The sequence below is a fragment of the Electrona antarctica genome (assembly GCF_951216825.1).
Source record: "Electrona antarctica genome assembly, chromosome: 15".
NCBI classification, from domain to species: domain Eukaryota; kingdom Metazoa; phylum Chordata; class Actinopteri; order Myctophiformes; family Myctophidae; genus Electrona; species Electrona antarctica.
Window position 1 is genome coordinate 6,040,931 of NC_136796.1, and position 21,220 is coordinate 6,062,150.

General features: G+C 44.5%; 1 protein-coding gene across 3 annotated transcripts in view; it reads right to left on the bottom strand.

Annotated features, from left to right (window-relative positions):
* Positions 1-2,801: 2,801 nt before the first annotated feature.
* The window catches only part of ccn4a (cellular communication network factor 4a), a 107,780-nt gene continuing 89,361 nt past the window's right edge, over positions 2,802-21,220 (bottom strand). Inside the window, exons 1-5 of one of the 3 annotated variants that reach the window (XM_079523293.1) lie at positions 18,280-18,556; positions 10,712-11,006; positions 8,600-8,854; positions 7,132-7,325; positions 2,804-4,675 (exon numbers count right to left, since the gene is read on the bottom strand). In XM_079523293.1, the coding sequence (XP_079379419.1) occupies positions 4,376-4,675; positions 7,132-7,325; positions 8,600-8,854; positions 10,712-11,006; positions 18,280-18,330 (1,095 nt within the window). In that variant the 5' untranslated portion in view covers positions 18,331-18,556 and the 3' untranslated portion in view covers positions 2,804-4,375. Of the gene's footprint in view, positions 4,676-7,131; positions 7,326-8,599; positions 8,855-10,711; positions 11,007-18,279; positions 18,557-21,220 lie in introns of those variants that run through there. The other 2 variants (XM_079523292.1, XM_079523294.1) reach the window with 2 other exon arrangements.

Genomic DNA, 21,220 nt, shown 5'->3' on the forward strand with positions numbered 1-21,220 from the left:
GTAGTATGCATTAAAAAAATATGCTTTTTTCCCCCTTTTTTTAAGCTTCGCGTGCTTCTTGCGTTAGGATCTTACGATCTTACCTTGGAACAAACATAGTAGTTCGCCGTTATCTTGGACGGATTCAGCTTGGAGTGCGGTCTTCCACACTGTTTAATCCATGCTCGACATCTCTCCAGTTGTGTTTTTGGTTTGGGAAACGGGAAAAACACAACACCACCCTGCAAACGTTCTGGATACCTTTGGTCCGAGTTGCAAGTCCTTGCGCCTACACCGGCGTAACAACACCGCTTCGGCATTTTGACCCCGGCGTGAAAGCTTGTCGAAGTTGTCGTCTCTCTACTCCTCCTTGCTTAACCAATAACCTCGCGTCACCAGGCGTTCCAGTCCTTGCTCAATGCTTAGTGAAAGCCTGGTGTCGCGATGTCAAGCTACTCCCAGACAGTCGCTTCAAGAAGATGCAAGGTACAGCACGCGTCTCTTCCGGGTTTTTAAACAGCTGGACGTAGAAAGAAATCACGCGCGGGTGAGCGCTCCTTTCCTGAGCTATCATTGGAATAAAAAACTTGCGCGCGGGTGCAACTTGATAGCAACTTGACGCGTCGGCAGAAAACCGGAATGCCCGAGTTGCAGCCGCGCCCGAGCTTCATTTCCTTTTGATTGATTGATTGATTGATTGATTGAAATATTTATTAACAGTTTGCAGAATTACAATACATTTCAAGCACAACTCAATACAAAGACTGTTAACTGTGAGTGGAGGACCCAATAAAGCATTACACTTAATTGTTTACAAGAGGGTCCACCATGTTCAATTCATCAAATTCATCAAATTCAGATTTTACGGGGGCCAGTTTCGAATTGCAACCGTCCCTATATGGTGCCCTTTGAGAGTGGTTTTGAAGGAGTCAAGGGATTCACATGTCTTAATGACTGTTGGTAGGGCGTTCCACATTTTGGTGGCATAGGAGCGAAAATAATTTAGTCCCTTTGTTTGTGCCGAATCTGGGTTGCACATGGTTTGTTTCACTCCCTCTGGTGTTGTGGGTGTGGACTTCGTTAACATTAAGGAAGTATTTAGACAGGTACATCATTATCTTGGTGGTGTATCGAATCTTGTGGACCAGAACCATTGCAAGATGCTGTACTCTGTCGTCGACCCTAAGCCATTCCAGCCTGTCAAAGTGGGCAGGGGTGAGGTGGGTTCCATCCACCAGCTGTTTAAAAACCTGGAAGAGACGCGTGCCGTAAGCCGAAGATGCAAGGTTCTTGCATCTTCTTGAAGCGACTGTCTGGGAGTAGTACAACTACTCTCTCTCTCTCAGTCTCACTCTCACCCCTTTCTCAATCTGGGAACCCTTTAGCAAAACAAAGGAAAAACAGCGCCCAGCTCATTTCCTTTGAATTTGCAGTCTGTCTTGAGAGACTAGTACTCCTGAGTCCTTGCTTAGTAACCGTTGCTATTAACGTGGTATAGGCACGTCACACTCATCACAGTCTATAAAATGAATGGGACAATTTCACATACATCTTTTCCCATAGACGTTTCAGAAAGTATGACCTTTAAGCCTGGCAATGGCAATAAACACAATGTTGTGGGCCGAACAAATAGAATAGAAGGGTACAACACTTTTTTTTATGGTCCCTACTCGGCTACTCCCCATATTAGGAGTGACTCATCCTCATTCAGACGCAGCTAGTCTCAGTGAGGTCTCTTGTATGTATTGTTTTTGTATTGTATTGTTGTTTGTTGCGTGTTTCAAAGTGGACCACAATGGAAACAAGCTTTGGCTTTTTTGTGTATAATCCATGATGTTGCTGTTTTTTTTAAATGGAGACATTGTTATGCATTGATTCTAGTGCATCTCCGTTAGACAGGCCACTTACCACATAAAGCCTTAGTGTCCCCATTAGCCTGTCGTACTAGGCGAAAATAGCAGATCTACAAGCTTGTAAATCAGCTATTTTCGGCGAAGAGATTTTGAAAAGGTGTGAGGAAAAGTATAGGGATCGAGCCAAGGATAGACCCCTGAAGCATATATAGTAGGTATTGTTAGAATTGTTTTTAATAGTTTTTCATGTGCGTGCGTGCGTGCGTGCGTGCGTGCGTGCGTGGGGGGGGGGGGCCCAGGTAATTATACATTAAAAAAGAAAAAAAGATAATCTACTTAAAATAAACAGAACATGTTCATGAGGCACAATCCTAACATGATCATGCTTTCAACCATTGAAACAAATGTTTTTACTCTGTTTTCACAAATAGCCCACGTGTTGAATATTTCTCTTTATTTTAATCTAGTCCAGGTTTGACCAGAGTGCAGGTAAACAGACAAGGATGCAGTTTTACATCTCGAGACACCATATCCTTTTAATGTAAACAGTAAACCTAAACCAAAGCATTGTAATTGTACATTTAAGCAATGTTCTGTTTACCCACAGAGCATTCATTTTCATATAAAAGAACGAAACAAAAACATGTATTGGTAAATATTCATCCACTTTCCGGAGTTTTCTTTTCCTTTTTTTGGGGTGGGTCTTCTGCCGTTAACTGAGTATATAATCAGATACATTTTCCCATCTCATTATTACAAAATTGAAACAACCATGGTCATTTCGAACAAGAAGGCACTGGAGCAGCTCAGATGATTTAGGCCCTTATTCATGACCTGACGAAGATGTAATTGACACATCGAAACGTTGTCGCTTTTTACCTGCACCCCGTTACAAATAAAATAAGGGCCTAAATCGTCTGAGCTGCTCCAGTGCCTTCTTGTTCGCATATATATGTCCTGCTCCTGAGATGCACCAGACTGGCCTGCTATAGGCTAGAGGCGCGGCTGGAACTCCCTTCTACAACCATGGTCATTTCTCATAACCAGTTTTCTACAACCAGATTAGTGCGCATGCATGCCATGGACATTAAGTTTAAGCAGTGAAAATGGTCTATATTAAACTCTCAACGCAAACTCTTTAAATATTCTTAAAAAACAGATCATGCTTTACGAATCCATTCTGGAAACAAACATTATGTACAGTATCATGTCATATTTACAAATTCTTCCAATATGAAAAAATTCATAAGAATTATCCGTTATACTGAAATTCATATATTATAATATATTGCAGATAATGACTCTTTAACAAACAACAAAGAAAAACTAAGATTTGGAAAGCAGAAGACAAAACAAATATATATCATAATTTATCCAACAGACTGCAGGCATTATTAGGACCATGATTTAACCACTTTCAACCTAGTATCCCAATTTTAGGCAACCAAATAAAGATGAAAAGAAAATCCAAAGCATTAAAAAAAAAAGAAGAAAATGCCCTTTCAAAATGTTCAAGAATTCCCCAAAATATCTATTTGACAAGTTTATAGGGCTTGCCTAAGTTAAGTGTTATTTATGTTGATTAAAACGTGTTAGATAGCTCTATATTCTGATAGTGTCCATGTCTCTCCAGCTCTGAACAGAAAATCATTTTGCAGGTGAGATTTGACAACCCCACTTTGGGTCGCGACCCATGAGAACCGCTGCTCTGTAGCAATGATTACTATCACAATATAGAGCTTGCTGCTGAGTTCACACTGCCAGCTACAAAGATACAAGCTACCATTCATTTTCAATGGAAGCCAGCGACATGAAGAGACAAAGCTACAGGCTACCATTCATTTTAAATGGAAGCCAGCGACATGAAGAGACAAAGCTACAGCCACAAAGTTACAAATAAGTTGAGCTGGCTTCAACTATACAAAGCTTGTATACTTTTATGCTGTGTGTAGCTTTGTAATCTTTGTATATTTTGTATCTGTACCTGCTCAGTGGCCTTGTGGTTAGAGTGTCCGCCCTGAGACTGGACGGGGTTCGATCCCCAGGCCAGGTATCCGTCATACGAAAGACTCTGAAAAATGGGACCCACTGACTCCCTGCTTGGCACTCAGCATCGAGGGTTGGATTGGGGTAATACTCACGCTAAGGAAACAGGAGATAGGCTCCTGCCCCTATATGGGCCTCATGGCTCGGCAAGGCTTACTTATATTTTGTATCTGCCAGCATTAAGGTCCTTTCAGACGGGGAGCGAGTGACGCAGGCGTTGTCGCCTGGATCAGCGACAGGTCTGCTCATGAGGGGCGCTGGACGACGTGTAGCGCGGGAAAAAAGCCCACCGCATTCCAGGTCTAGTCGCCCGTAGGAGTGTGCACGAAACGAGCATGCGCACAACAATTTCACGGGTACCGCGGCCGCGAAAATACGCTTGCGTAATCGCCCCTCAACTTCTCCGCGCGTCCAGAATAAACGCACGCCTCTCATTGAAAATTAATTATTACTGTACTAGGCGCCCCGTCTGAAAAGGCCTTCACACGACTAAACTTTCAGTTCATGACTTCGGGGTAGCCGTAGTAGTTCTCCAGGTCGTGGAAGATGTCGTTGGGGCTCTTGCAGCTCAGGTTGCAGAAGCAGGCCTGGATCCACATGACCTGCCAGGTGAAGCCAGAGCCGCTGGGACACAGGAAGTCCACGTCGATGGTCTTGGACTTGTAGGGGATGCAGCAGCGCTCGTCCGTGCACACGCCGCAGTACTTGGGCCGGTACTTCTTCTTGCTCACGCAGCCAGAGATGGTGAAGTTGAAGGCGAGCTCCTCTCTGTAGACGTTCAGGCACTTCTTCCCCGGCTTTAGTTGTCAGAGAGAGAGAGAGAGAGAGAGAGAGAGAGAGAGAGAGAGAGAGAGAGAGACAGAGAGAGAGAGAGGCAGAGGAAAGTTCATTTTGTGGTTATGAAACACTTACATTATACGATACATTTCTCTAGGTTCAGTGTTTATTTATTTAATTTTTTATGTAACCTTTATTTAACCAGTAAAAACACATTGAGACTGATGTATATTTTGATAGCTTACGCCTCTCAACATATGTCATAATTGTACACATAACACTTCAGCCTAGAGGAGGTCACATGAAGAGTGAGTGAGTGAAGAGTTCATCTAGGAAGTCACTAAAACACTTTAAGATAGTCAGTTTGCAACAGCTGTGAGTTCATCCTGTCATATATAGTGGACACAGTGACTTTAACCACCCAATAATGCTTTCAACATAGACCACCATGTGGTAACTTGTTGACTGAGAGGCAACAGAGCCTTAAGGGTCCACACACACACACACACACACACACACACACACACACACACACACACACACACACACACACACACACACACACACACACACACACACACACACACACACACACACACACACACACACACACACACACACACACACACACACACACAATTTACAATTACAATTTAGGCATTTAGCAGACGCTCTTAATCCAGAGCGACTTACATTAAGCAAGAACAAAAAGCATGGGAATACATTACATATGTAAAATACATTTATCGCGAAACATGCGTAAGCTAAGAACGTGACTACACACAAAGGAACAAGGTGACACCCACATGTTAGAGATGTATAAGATGGACAGGGAATCAGTGAGAGGGAGAGAGAGAGTAAGTGAGAGACAGCAGAGAGACAAGGGGGGAACCTAGGCGTTCTGCCTGGGACGAAGTCCTCAATATGCTGTAACTATGGAACGATGATATCTGTAACCTGTCTGTAACTGATTGCTGACCAATACATGGAAAGAAGGCTTATGTGCCTGCTTGGATCTCCTATTCATTTCAACAGCAACTTCAACAAAGAATTAGGTAAAATCTCCACAGAACCCTGTAATAAATAGACGTCAAGACAAAGTGGCCTTGTGTTTAGAATGTCCATTGTCCGCCCTGGGATTGGAAGGTTGGGGTCTGGGTTCGACCCACGGCTGCGTCATACCAAAGACTCTGAGAAATGGGACCCAGTGCCTCCCTGCTTGGTACTCAGCATCAAGGGTCATATGGCGGCATGTCCAGGGGGTGTACTTGTACATCATCTCCAGGGGGTGTACTTGTACATCAAGCTGCCTCACGTTACAGTAACAGGAGATAGGCTCCTGCCCTGTAGGCCTCATGGCTCGGCAAGGCTTATACTTACTATGATACTTGACACACGCGTGTAGTGTACCCATAGACATAGAAAGGTACCCAGAGCCTCTTCCGGCTCTGGGGTGTATCTGCAAAAGTGAGAGCAAGCTTCCGCGTTGGTGCTTCACTGGTCTTACGTAGCCAGAACTATAGTGTTGAGAGAGGCAACAGACTGGTCTTACGTAGCCAGAACTATAGTGTTGAGAGAGGCTGGCAACAGACTGGTCTTACGTAGCCAGAACTATAGTGTTGAGAGAGGCTGGCAACAGACTGGTCTTACGTAGCCAGAACTATAGTGTTGAGAGAGGCTGGCAACAGACTGGTCTTACGTAGCCAGAACTATAGTGTTGAGAGAGGCAACAGACTGGTCTTACGTAGCCAGAACTATAGTGTTGAGAGAGGCAACAGACTGGTCTTACGTAGCCAGAACTATAGTGTTGAGAGAGGCAACAGACTGGTCTTACGTAGCCAGAACTATAGTGTTGAGAGAGGCAACAGACTGGTCTTACGTAGCCAGAACTATAGTGTTGAGAGAGGCAACAGACTGGTCTTACGTAGCCAGAACTATAGTGTTGAGAGAGGCAACAGACTGGTCTTACGTAGCCAGAACTATAGTGTTGAGAGAGGCAACAGACTGGTCTTACGTAGCCAGAACTATAGTGTTGAGAGAGGCAACAGACTGGTCTTACGTAGCCAGAACTATAGTGTTGAGAGAGGCAACAGACTGGCGACGCGAGACTAGTGCTTCACAGAAGCTTCCGCGTGCGCCACAGAACGGACGTTCGGCTCTGACTATCCCGGAAAAGACGCGCTGCTGTGATTAGCCATATAGTCACTTGAGTGGCAGCATTTCTTCCGCACGTCCGCCCTCACGTCGATTTTGACCTAGTTAACCTGTCTAAATACTTGTGTTGCTTCAATGTTGTTTTACCATATTGTTTGTGTTGATTGTATGCTTGTGTGCAGCACTTTGGTTGACCTTCTGGTCTTTGTAAATGTGCTCTATAAATAAAGTTTGATTTGATTTGATACACATGGCTCAAACAAACTGCAGCGGCCAATGAGGCATCTATGTTTTTTTTTTTATATCTTTGCATGTAAGGTACCTTGATGTGTTTGGTGATGTCGACCTCACAGGGCCGCAGGTTGCAGAGGCGGGACTCCTTGACGAGCTCACACTGCTCGTTGGCGTTGGAGATCCTCAGCGAGAGGCCCCGCCCACAGGTCTTGGAGCAGGGACTCCATTGGGTAGTCTGGGTAATGCAGTTCTTATGCCAGCTGACCATCTCCGCCGGGGCCACTGGGGGGCGCCACACACACACACACACACACACACACACACACACACACACACACACACACACACACACACACACACACACACACACACACACACACACACACACACACACACACACACACACACACACACACACACACACACACACACACCAATTGAACCCAAGCATCCCTATTCTGAGACGAACATTCACCGACATGTGAGGTTTGCAGTTGAAACAACTTTTCTTTTTGCAATCCTGAACTTGAATACAAGCCAAAGACAACTGACCTACAAGCATCATAACACGGGTGCATGTGTTTAGTTAGACCAAACCCTGACCTCACCCTGACCTCACAGGAAGCTACGGCCTATTTTCATCAACCCACAGCACAGATTAGTTTTAACCCGCCACGCATGTCAGGAGCCATGGGTGAATTTTAACCCGCAGCACGGGTGATTTTTGAGGGGCGCTAGCCCCTCCTATGTCCAGCTTTGAGGGTTTGTGTAAACACAAACATTGTGTTAACACAAACATTGACTGCCATTGACAATGCGTGGCCAGCTTTGAGTATGTTTGCCTAAACACAAACATTGAAGACGAAGGTGAGGACGTAAATTGTGATTGGCCGGAATTAAATGATGTATGATGATAAGAGCACTTCACACGGGTGTGATTTTTAACCCGCAGCACGGGTTTGTCTGACTAATGACTATAAGTCTAACCAACATATGCACCCCTCATAACACATCATAGCGTGGTGAGTCTAACCAACATATGCACCCCTCATAACACATCATAACGTGGTGAGTCTAACCAACATATGCACCCCTCATAACACATCATAGCGTGGTGAGTCTAACCAACATATGCACCCCTCATAACACATCATAGCGTGGTGAGTCTAACCAACATATGCACCCCTCATAACACATCATAGCGTGGTGAGTCTAACCAACATCTGCACCCCTCATAACACATCATAGCGTGGTGAGTCTAACCAACATCTGCACCCCTCATAACACATCATAGCGTGGTGAGTCTAACCAACATATGCACCCCTCATAACACATCATAGCGTGGTGAGTCTAACCAACATATGCACCCCTCATAACACATCATAGCGTGGTGAGTCTAACCAACATATGCACCCCTCATAACACATCATAGCGTGGTGAGTCCAACCAACATATGCACCCCTCATAACACATCATAACGTGGTGAGTCCAACCAACATATGCACCCCTCATAACACATCATAACGTGGTGAGCTATACTGTAGCTTCGCTCTTACCCTCCACGGCGTGCCGCAGGGACGTCTTGCGCCCCCTCTTGGGCTCGTCACAGACCCACTGCTCGCAGCACTGGCCCTTGACCTTGACCCTCCGCGGCGTCGGGCACCACACGCGGGGCGGCTGGGAGTCGGCGCACAGCGCCACGCAGCCGATGGCGCCGTTCACGCACACACACTGGTACTTACAGCTGGGCTGGAAGCTCTGCCCGTTGCGGTAGATCACGCCGTCGTGCTCGCAGCCCGTGCCCACCATGTCTGGCATGAGGGAATGGCAGAGCAGTCACATAGCGTTGAACAATATCTCTGTCTTTCTGTCTTTCTTTTATCTGTGTTGTATATTGTGTTTTTGTATGGACATAGTGTTGGGTGCTGGCACATACAGTTGGGTGCCACCGATATTGTCCCTTATCATTTGACCCATTTAGGCCTGACCTCAAAATTTAAAAAAAATCCTTCTAAATCCTCCAGTTTTCTGAAATAAATATTTTCATGATTTTTCAAAAATAGCAGACCTACAAGCTCGTAGCGCGCCACTCGGTGGCGCGCTATGAGCTTGTAGATCTGCTATTTTTCAATAGCTAAATTATAACATAATGTGTAAAACACCAAAAGGGGTTCCCGCCCAAAATGGGTTAACTGTCCTTTTGCGCAGATCACGCAAACCTCAGCAAAAAGAAAAGGACAATATCGATGGCCTCCAACTGTAGTGTTGGGTGCTGGCACATATGCACACATGGCATCAACGCATGGTGTTGTGTGCTGGCACACTATACATCTTTACTATCTTTCTTTTATCTGTATTGTATAGTATTGCATTGTATTGTACTGTATGTGTCATTGTATGTTTAGTTTTACTACCATTTTAAGAGCCTGCTCAGGGACTACAGATGTAAATTAGCTTATGGCTAACTCTGGCACATTTACATGGAAGTGAAAACTGAAATGTTGATTAATGAGCATTGTCCCTGTCAAATAAATACAAATAAATACAAAGTTCAGCTCAGAATTAGGGATGGAGCTCCAAACCCGATACCATATAAAAAAAACCCTGATGATAACAAGCTTATTGACTACCTCGATAAGCCTGACCAATAAGGTGCTTGTTATCAACGAGCTCCATCCCTACTCAGAATACATTTGTGATTCATGTAAAGTGTTAAAATAAATATCTCTATATTATGATAGTACACTACTCATTGCTATAGAGTAGGAGTCTTCAACATCTTTCAGTCCAAGGACCCCCATATCTGAGACAGTGGTGAAGCAGGGACCCCCAACTACATATTGTATGAAATTGTGTTGCATATCAAAATGTTGTTTTAACTAAAATATATAACTTACGCTATCTTTAAAGTATTGCTATCCTTATTATTGTTGGTACAGTAAGCATTTATTTGTTGCCGACTCATTTTTTTGTCATGTTAAATCTGAGGTTACTTTGCATACAGTAATATGATACTTAAAAGTGGAACTCTGGCACCGATATTTAACGTGATATGCTATTTTAAGTATTTTTTAAACTAATACTACTACTAGTATTAGTACTACTAATATAACGGTCAAGGCCCTAATTCTAAATAAACAATCTGTGTGTCCAAGAGCATCACACTCCACAAATAGCCACAAAATCACACTGAGAGAGGTTCATATTTAGAGATTTACACACATCCTCACAACAGAAAAAAATCAGACCCATCTGAAGTGAGTGATGCTGTACTGTACTGTACTGTACTGTACTGTACTGTACTGTACTGTACTGTACTGTACTGTACTGTACTGTACTGTACTGTACTGTACTGTACTGTACTGTACTGTACTGTACTACAAGCCCTCCTCCCTGGCCTGTGTGTGTCTGTGTCTGTGTATTAGGCTGTGCAACAGTGACACTAGGTGGTGAACAGACGCTATGACGCTATGTTTGGACAGACAGACCCAGGGACACAGACCCAGACCCAGGGACAGACTCAGGGACACACATAGCTGTCTATAGGAGTGGTTGCACCACTCAAAAAAACAGGATTCACGTTAAACATCGGTGAAGTTCCCCTTCCAGTTCCTTTAAGGGCTGACTTGATGGGTTTGATTGGGTTTCGTCCGGTGAGTGACACTTACATGCACACACTCCTGTTTCGTACCTAGGCTTGTCCGAGCTGTAGTCGCAGTACAGTCCCTTGTGGTAGTCGCAGGTGTCCGCCTCGTTGCAGGTCTGGCCCACCTGCCGGGCGCACGTCTTGCAGCAGTCGCAGCCGTCCATGAGTAGGCTGACCCCCGGCGGGCATTTGGGGGGCGCCTTGGGACACTCGCACGGCCACCTGCACACCTGCGTCCGGTTGTACGGGTCCAGCGAGGCGGGTTCGGTGGCTACGGCGGCTGGCGGCATGGCGGCAGGGGAATTCTGGGAGTAGGCCTGAGAGTAGAGGAGGACGACAGTGGCGAAAGAGAGAACATTAGATTTGGGATAAGAGGGGTATTTGTCAAGATACTCAAGGTGCCCATGTACCTGTCAAACTAATAGAAAAGAGTGAGAAACGCCAGAAGGAGCTCCTGCTCCATTGATCTCATTCCCCCCACATTCGGCACAAACATGGGCATGAATTAATTCTACTGTTATGCCACCAGAATGCAGAACACACACACACACACACACACACACACACACACACACACACACACACACACACACACACACACACACACACACACACACACACACACACACACACACACACACACACACACACACACACACACACACACACACACACACACACACACACACACAGTATATCTAATTTTGTCTATATATGTCTTGATGAATTGAATACACCGGACCACAATCCTTTTAGCATTATTTGCAAAATGTTGGTGTGGCGTGTTCCACAAGACAACATACACTAACAAGATAACGATGCTGATACTGGATGTACTAAAAAAAAGAATAGATACCGATAAAGTTGGCAGTAGCACAGACAAGCAGTGAACTCTGCAATTTCTTGTCTCTCCGGGACCCAAGCTATAGATGCGTGGTGAGCTTGTAGATCTGCCACTTTGACTACTTCATATAAGTTGTTATTATATATAACTCTTTAGCAGCCAGCAATGACAAACGTGCAGCCCATTTGCCATCCGTCACCTCCATGTGCTGAAACCTTTGTGTAGCTAGCATTTCATTCCTGTTGAGTCTGTAGGCTGTGTCCTTGCCATATTCTGCTGTGTGCTTAATAAGGTAACTTTACTTACTGTGTGTTTAAAGTACAGACAATAGCTAAGATATTTTGTAGTTAAGAAATCAATTGCAGTATGTCAAAACATTTCTTGAGTGTCAATCAAAAGGGAAGCTGGTAAGGGTGTGCTGCCATTTTCTTTTGTCCCCATTTTTTACTTTGTTTATATGTAGTCAGGGAGCATAGACTTGTAATCTTTGTTTGGTGTAGTTTTAGGATTTCCTTTTCAGGTAGGGTGGGGTTTTGTTTGTTGTGTTGGCTTTGGCCACCCCGAAGATTTATGCTCTCCCTACTGTAAGATCCGTTATTTCTAATAAATGTGCATTATTATTTTTGCTACACTGGTTTGGTTCCTTGCTAGCTATATGTGTTACTCCTTAAGCCTCTAGACTCCATATAAGGTCGTAACAGTGTGTAAGGAATTCATATTGTCTCTGTCGAGTGGGAGGTTGGTAAGTTAGCCTCAATTATGTCCCAAAATGTTACTGTTCAGGATTCAAATGAAAAAACGTCAAAGGTCGCGGAGCTTGCAGATCTGCTACTTTTGATGCTTTTGTGTGACGCTGTAGTTGTGTAGTGTGATCATGTAGGCCCTACATGTTTTTTTTGTAAATTAATGCCCTACATTGTAGGGCATTAATTTACAAAAAAAACACAAACGGTTAAAATATGGAGATAAGAGGTTTCTGCCCGATATACGATATACATACGATATACATACAGACGTGCCATTCCAACTCTTACAGCTTTCCCTGATTAGCCTCACCAATTCTACTGCTTTGCTACTGAAAAGAGGTGTCCAGCAGAGGAACTCTATCTTTCCAGGGAATCTGAATAAAATTAACATACATTTGTACAGTAATTAACACAAAATGCACAGCCTACAGTTCAGGCATCTCGCAGAGGACAACAGCTGTGTTTATCATGGAGCTCCAATTAGCCACGGTTTTCCCTCAGTGCAGTGGCGTGCACAGATAGACACTAGGGGGTGCTAGAGCACCCCCTGCCCTTTTGGCAATGTGCCCTTTTGAAAAAAACAAGAAAAAAAAAACATTTTTTTCTCTTTTTTTTTTTGATTTTTCAAAAATAGCAGACCTACAAGCTCATAGCGCGCCACTCGGTGGCGCGCTATGAGCTTGTAGATCTGCTATTTTTCAATAGCTAAAGCATAACATAATGCTAACACCAAAACGGATTCCCGCCCAAAATGGATTAAGGCAACCGGCCGGTTCCACGCGCTGCACAAGGTGCCCTTTTTTAACTTGAGCACCTGCCCCTCTAAATGTCTGTGCACGCCACTGCCTCAGTGTGTGAATGTGTGTTCATCAGCAGTATTATTATCACTGAGCCTAAAGGGCAGCCAGAACAACACAGTAACTTCTACCAAGGAGGACTTGCATAAAGCACCTCTTCTCTGCGTAAGCACAGAGTCGAAACATAGACGCTTGCCTCCCCGAGGCCTATACATCACAATCCCTTTCATAATCAAACCCTACATTAACCACTCATGCCCGACACTTCATACTTGGCTATTAAAAAAATAAACAAATCTACAAGCTTCCAATGAGATGCAACACAATGAGTGTTGTCACTGTCAGCTAGAACTGCTATTTTCAAAACCATTGGAAAAACGTTTAGGGGGGGAAAAATAGTTTGCGTTAAAATGACATGCCCGAAAAAGTTTGTTGCTGTTTTTCGTCGACATTAAAAGAGTGTAATCCTTTATTTATCCATCCATCCATCTTCAAACGCTTATCCGGAATCAGGTCGCAGGGGCAACAGTTCCAGCGGAGAGCTCCAGAGCAACATTATAGCAACTGGGGGATCCCCGAGGCGTTCCCAGGCCAGTGTGGAGATATAATCCCTCCATCTGGTCCTTGGTCTCCTCCCAGTGAGACGTGCCCGAACCACCTAAGCTGTCTCCTTTCTAAGCGAAGAAGAATTCCGAGTCTTTCCCATGTGACTGAACTTCTCACCCTATCTCTAAAGGAAATGCCAGCCACCTGTCTGAGAAAACACATTTCGGCCACTTGTATCCGCAACCTTATTCCTTCGGTCATGACCCACACTTCATGACCATAGGTGAGAGTAGGGTGGGACATTGCTCGGTAGACAGAGAGCTTTGCCTTCTGGCTCAACTCTCTTTTCGTCACAACATTGCGGTACAGCGACTGCAATACACGCTCCGATTCTCCTGCTCCGTCCTCCCCTCACTCGTGCACAAGACCCCGAGATACTTGAACTCCTTCATCTGGGGCGAATCAGTATCCAAAGTATAATTAAAATTATTATGATGCTGCATTAACACATTTAGCTGGCGATACCCTGGGATACCCTGGGACCCGCTCAAGTATGCCACTTTGAAAACAACCGATTTAGACAGCACGCATGCCCAGCAGCATGACGCATATGTCCATAAAATAAAACATGTCTAGTCTCAAATCTCGACATAACGTTTTGGCAGCATCATGATCTTGTTTTAACATCCCCTGTTATGAAACGTTCGCTGCCTCGCTACACACACACACACACAGGTCCCAGCAGAGAACACGTGCACGCACGCACGCACACAGGCACGCACACACACACACGTCCCGGCAGAGAAGAGGAAGCTGGCCTCATTATCTCGTATAGTTCTGAAATGTGTATTTAAGACAACAAAACACCAACGCTCTCTGGAATCCAAATTAATTTGGCTTGTTTGGGACGGGAACACAGCATGCTTGAGAAGGTCTTTAGTGGCCCTTTCATTGGGCTGTTCTTGGTTAAGTGTTTGTGTGAGAGAGGCCAAGCGAGCTGCTCTGAGCGTGAGAAGGGTTTACACCCTGTACTATGAGCACTGAACTGTGATATTTACTATGTACTATGAGCACTGTACTATGAACTGTGATATTTACTCTGTACTATGAATGAACTGTCATATTTACACTATGCTATGAGCATTGTACCATTGTACTACTACTACCTTCTAGCTGTGGTGACAGCACTAACGACTGTGCCCCTCAATGTAAACCATTGGCCCTCAATGTAAATCATTACATTGAAAATGCCCCATGATTCACAAACTAAACCACAAAGAGCAACGGAGGAGTGAATCAGCACACTAATTTGTCGCTGCCGTGCAGACTGCAGACACCAAGTGCCTCTTTAAACCCCATTTAGCCCCAACGTCTCCTATTCTGGGGAAAATATTGGCCAGATATAGCAGATCTACAAGCTATTTTTAGGCAAGGAAAAGCAGAAGTACAGTTGCAATTTAGTTCAGTCTCCCTAAGAATAATGGAGGGTTTAAGTGGTTAAATAAATAACAATACTAAAGGGATCTCGGATCAAAACCCCCGTATACATGCAACGCCCTGGACTCGAACCCCAGTCTTTGGCAGCGGTGGCCGAACAGATTGCGGAGCGGTCTTGATACCGGAAGGTCGCCAGCAGTCCGACACGTTAAAATTACCACCGCTGAAGTGCCCTTGAACAAGGCATTGAACCACTACGATGAAATGTTCTATGAGCAGGGCCTGGCTGGAAACAAGTTCTTGAGCTTAGCCCAGGTACCCTGGGTAAATATAGTAATCATTTCATTTAATTTCTCCCGCATGGAAAGCCAACATCTTAAACCACTAGCCTAAATGGGAATTCCCCCTCGGGCCGGGTGGAGATATTTTGGTTGTCAGTGAGAAACTCTACACAAAATCCATTATTATTGTGTAGAAAACACGACTAATCATGTTATGTGTGGCGATTAGGCTACAGTGTGTCAATTCCCACAGTCCGTCCTTCATACAGAGGTAATGAAATTAAATGATGGTCATATTAACGAGCGCTGCATGAAGCTAATGCAGACGGATTACTTTTAATAATCACAGACCCACGTGGCCACTCACACACTGAGCCTTTCCTCACCAGACTCCAAACATGATGTAAGACCGTGGCTATCATCAGACATAACGGATGCAACAATAACTTAATTATGCAACAATAACTCGCGGAAAGAGGTGGTTGTTTAATTTAATGCATTTTAGGTCGTTTCGAGGAAGCAATCTGATTGGTTGCAACAGCATTCTAGCCGTGCTAAAACGACAATATAGGAACACCTAATCAAAACAAAGAAATCAGCTGCTCTGTTCTCCCCCAGCGCAGCCGACTGGGTTGCTAGCGCGTTTCTTGGGACATTTGTGGTCGTAGTGGCTACATCTATCATTAAAAAAATTATGATTTTTTTTTTTTGCGATTATCTTAGTTTTAAGGGTAACTGTTGTATAATTGCAATATTACACTTCTGCGCTGCCTTTCGGAACTCGCCCTGCTGCAGCATCGCAGGCGTGCATTAATAACGATAAAGAACACCCTCTCGTGTAATATTGCTTAATCGTAATTATGTATCTATCAGTTAAGTCTAATGCTGCTGCCATCGTCATAATTCTTCCTTGGCGTCTTTTATGGATAATAAATAAATTCAGGTTTAAGCGGTTGTTTTATCAGATTGTGTTTATAGACTCTTCTTGGCCCTATCTTGGGCAGCCACGCCTTAACCTTTAATCCCTAAACGTATTTGCCATATTTTACTATCTTGAAAAAAACATTTTAAAATAGTTCAACTGGCCAATCTATGTCGACACATTGTGAGCTTGTAGATCGACTATTTGAACTATTTTAAAATGTTTTTCAAAATAGTAAAAAAAAAAAAAAAAAGGAATAAGAAATAAGGGGTAAGATATAGCCCTAAATCTATAATTTAATAATGGGGGGGATTTAATTATGGTGTAGAATAGATGATACATCAAGGCCATGTTCAAAGCACCAATGTCTGCCTACGAAGTATAGCCTTCAAAAAGGCTTCATAAAAGAGCACCTGTCTGCAATTTACAACTGGAACTAGACATGATCCCCAACTACCAAAATTACATATACTTTTACTCCTAGTGTTGATGATTTTGTGTAAGCCCTCGAGGCTTATTGTGTTATCTTTTTTTAGCATAATTGTATAACTGTAAAAGTTATATATACAATGCAAGTGCGCACGCACGCACGACCACAGTATATAGGCTGAGTAGGCTCCTTTTAATATTTGCTTGAGTATTTCCAATATCCAATACTTTTACTTCTACTCCACTATACATCTCAGATCCAAATATTGTAATTTTACTCCACTACATTTATTTGACAGCTTTAGTTACTCAATTGTTACTTTGTAGATTTGGATATTACAAAACATTACCCACTTCTTCAGCCCTATAGCCAGGCAACATTTTGACCATTTGAAAATAGCCGATCTACAAGCTCACAATGTGAATGCGTCACAACTGAGAGTAGGCTATACTTTCTACTTTTGAAACTACTTTAAGTGTGTTCAGCCTCTGTCTCTCCAGCTCTTTAATAAACACAAAATACATGTTCAGGTATAGGTGACAAAAATGTCAGCCAATCAGGAGAGAGTAGCCATTTAAAGTTTGAATTCCGGACTTTTACTTGTAACTAGAGTATTTATATATTGCAGTATTGATACTTTTACTCAAAGTACCAAATGCGAGTACTTTTCACTGCTCCTTGGTCACTGCAGAGTGAGTGACTGATGACAGAGTGATGAATGGCCCCCCAATGCCTGGCATGCATCACCGACATTCTTTCACTTAAGGCTGTGGTTCTCACGCTAAATCATGTCTGAAAACACCCATGCAAGTAGATGTAAATGTTTCCAAAAATATTCAAACAATCACACATTTTCCAAAAGTAGCGTAGCAGAGCTACAAGCTCGCAACGCATCACATCACAACTCGTCCCCGAGCTTGTAGATCTGCTATTTTCAAAAGCAATGAATATAGTCCTATTAAAGTGGTTAAAATGATTTTGAAAGCTATAATTAATTTGACATGGGGACCCCCTGCCTGCCCCTGGAACCCCCACCCACAAGGACCCCTGAGGGCCCCCACTTGCCAAAATGAATCAAGGGAAAGTTCTTGCAGGAACACAGAACCTCACATGAATGTTGTTGAACTTGAGGAATGTTCAAATATCGTGTTGCAGTTGCACACTACAAGGTGATATATAACCCGTTCCCTAAAATAGCCACAAGGCGGCGGTAAAATCCCACGAACGGCGGAAAGCTGAGCCCAAAGCACGCAGCACAGCGGCAACATCACACACACTGTCCCACAGGCAGCACGTGTCAATATTTATCTTCTTTATTTTAATCGTGCCGACGCCGTTCACTAACCTAATTAATGATATTCAATGCAACACAATCCTCATTATATATATGGTACACATTGTGCTACCAATTGTTGCCAAAAGTTTAAAAATAGGCTAAAAATAACATCATGCCACATTCCACTCCTGCAGCCACAAAAACGAGGCCTTGTTAGAATTTGCCAGAAAACTAAAATAAAGCATAAATAAAACAGAAATAAACGTCTCTCTCTCTCTCTCTCTCTCTCTCTTTCTCTCTCTCTCACTCACCTGTTGAATTCCGGCTGCTATTAGAATCCACAACAGGGGCAGCCAACTCATCACTAGTTAGGAACCGCAAAATCATTGAAAACCAAAGAAAATAACCATTAAGTCCCGTTTTTGTTTTTGTTTAAAAGCAACAACACATGCTGCTCTCTCTCTCTCTCTCTCGGTCTCTCCCTCCAGACAGCACCAGTCCAGTTCTCTCTCCAGTACCAGTATAGCTCTCTCTCCCTCCAGTCCAAGAGTCCAACTCCACAGTCCCACAGACAGACAGACAGTCCTTACATCCTGCTGGCTCTCCTGCTCCTCACCATCCTCTCGGTTCTCTGTCTGACTGAGACTGACTCCTATCGGGACATCACATAATATAACGGAGAGGGACTGGGAGAGAGAGGATGTTAAAGCAGCATGCCGGGTGGGCAGCATACATGACGTCAGGTCTGACCTGAAGAAGAAGACGCGAGCCCCGCGCATCCCCCCCCCCCCCCCCTCCCTCCCTCCTCCTTCTGGGCATGATTCTAGAGTTCCAAAAGCCAAGCCTCCTCTTCGTAAAATAGCAGATCTACACACTACAGCCCCCAGCGCAAATGTGACGCGCTTGGGGCTTGTAGCTCTGCTATCTTTTCGACGCGCGCGTCGCGGCACCATCGTGCGTAAAATTACGCTGCATGCGCAATTTACGCACCCCCCCCCCCCCCCCCCCCCCTCTCTCTCGCCCGCCCTGGAAGCACTGGTTAGTGCGGTGGTTTTTAGGCGTGCCTGGAACTCTCCAATATTTATTATTATAGACTTCAGTTTATTCCTGTACGGTGCACCCCCATGCTGCTGGAAGTGCTGTTGCTTGCGTACCCTCTGCTCTGCATCTCAATCATTTCAAAGTGCATGGCCCAGTGATGCTGCTGCTGAGCTGAGCCTCACACACAGTGGTGGAACGTATACGGTTATTATAAACTATTTTCATTATTACAAACACTTCAGCCCAATGCACATTCCGGCCGTTTGAAAATGGCAGATCTACAAGCTCACAATGCGTCGCATCAAGATTTATATAATGTACATTTGAAAACATGTACATGCTGCATAATGACTGAGTAGCCTACTTTCTTGTTACTTTAAGTACATTTTAATGCCAATACTTCTGTATTTTTACTCTAACTCAAGTACATTTTGAATTCTGGACTTTTACTTGTAACAGAGTACTGTATACCTATTACATACATTGCAGTATTAGTACTTTTATCTTAAGTAAAACATGTGAGTACTTTACATTGTGGTGTCAGAACAGGCCAGCTCCATATGGAGATCTAGGGGTGATCAGGTGTGACCAATAGGCTAATTTGGGCCCTGTCCAGAGCCCAGGCAGAGGCTTTTGTGCTGGTTCTGGACAACGGTGTATCCCATCGACTCAAGGCCAGGCACTGCACCCCCTGTGGGGGTGTGGAACGTGTGTGTCAATTTTGAAGTCGGTGGGGCGAACGGTTCTCGAGTTACGTGGATGACAGACGTACACAGACGTACAGAGAACAGCATTGTGATGTCAGAACAGGCCAGCTCCTTATATGGAGCCTGGGCAGGGGCCCTGTCCATGCAGAGCCTGGGCAGGGGCCCTGTCCATGCAGAGCCTGGGCAGGGGCCCTGTCCATGCAGAGCCTGGGCAAAGGCCTTTTGTGGCGGTTCCGGACAACCGTGGGTCGGGCCGGCCGCCAACTCAAGGTCGGGCACTGCACTCCCTGTGGTGGTGTGAATTGAATTGAATTCGGTGGGCCGAACGGTTTTCGAGTTACGTGGATTACAGACGTACACACACACACACACACACACACACACACACACACACACACACACACACACACACACACACACACACACACACACACACACACACACACACACACACACACACACACACACACACACACACACACACACACACAGAGAGACATGGTGCATTTATAGATTGATAATATTTTTTGAAATAGCCAGATACATTTTTCAAATAGAGACAGCTTTATAAAATAGGGCTTTAAGTGGGTAAAAGTCAAGTTATTTTCCGTTCTCTTCCATTGACATAGCTTAGAAAAAGGTCACTTCCCTAAACAGAAAAAAGGTGAACTTTTTAGGATATGTGGATTGTCTGCCTGCCTGCCTGTCTGCCTAGGCGTCTGTCTGCCTACCTGCTTGTCTGTCTGCCTGCCTGCCTGTCTGGTGGCCAGCTGTTCTACACAAATCACAGTGATGTCATATAACATGTCCGTCAGCCGCAGTCATGTCTTTTAGATTTCCCATAAATGTAGCCGTTTTTCTAGTTATTACAGCATCATCTGCTGTATTAGTACATGTCGCCAAACATCCGAAAGTTCCATTATAGTCCTCTGAGTCCTGCAGCCCCAGTCCGTCAGTCACATTCTCCTCGGGCGTATGGAAAAAGATTTGGGGCTAGAGGGGACGGGGACAGGGAGGATTGGTTTGTAGGTTATATATCATTTCAGACCCCAAACCACACTTCAGATGCAGTCGGGAGAGCCTTTGTACCCACAACATGTGTCTGTCTGTCTGTGGGTTTGGGTTTTTCTGGTCGGAACATTTCAAAGAGGGGGAGGTTTAAATCAGGTAAGCGTTATGTGAAACCAAAAATATGTTCCGAGAGAGACAGAGAGAGAGAGAGAGAGAGAGACAGAGAGAGAGAGAGAGAGAGAGAGAGAGAGAGAGAGAGAGAGAGAGAGAGACAGAGAGAGAGAGACACACACAGAGCGAGAGAGAGAGAGAGAGAGAGAGAGAGAGAGAGAGACAGAGGGAGAGAGAGAGAGAGAGAGAGAGAGAGACAGAGGGAGAGAGAGACAGAGAGAGAGAGAGAGAGAGAGAGAGAGACAGAGGGAGAGAGAGAGACAGAGAGAGAGAGAGAGACACACACAGAGCGAGAGAGAGAGAGAGAGAGAGAGAGAGGGGG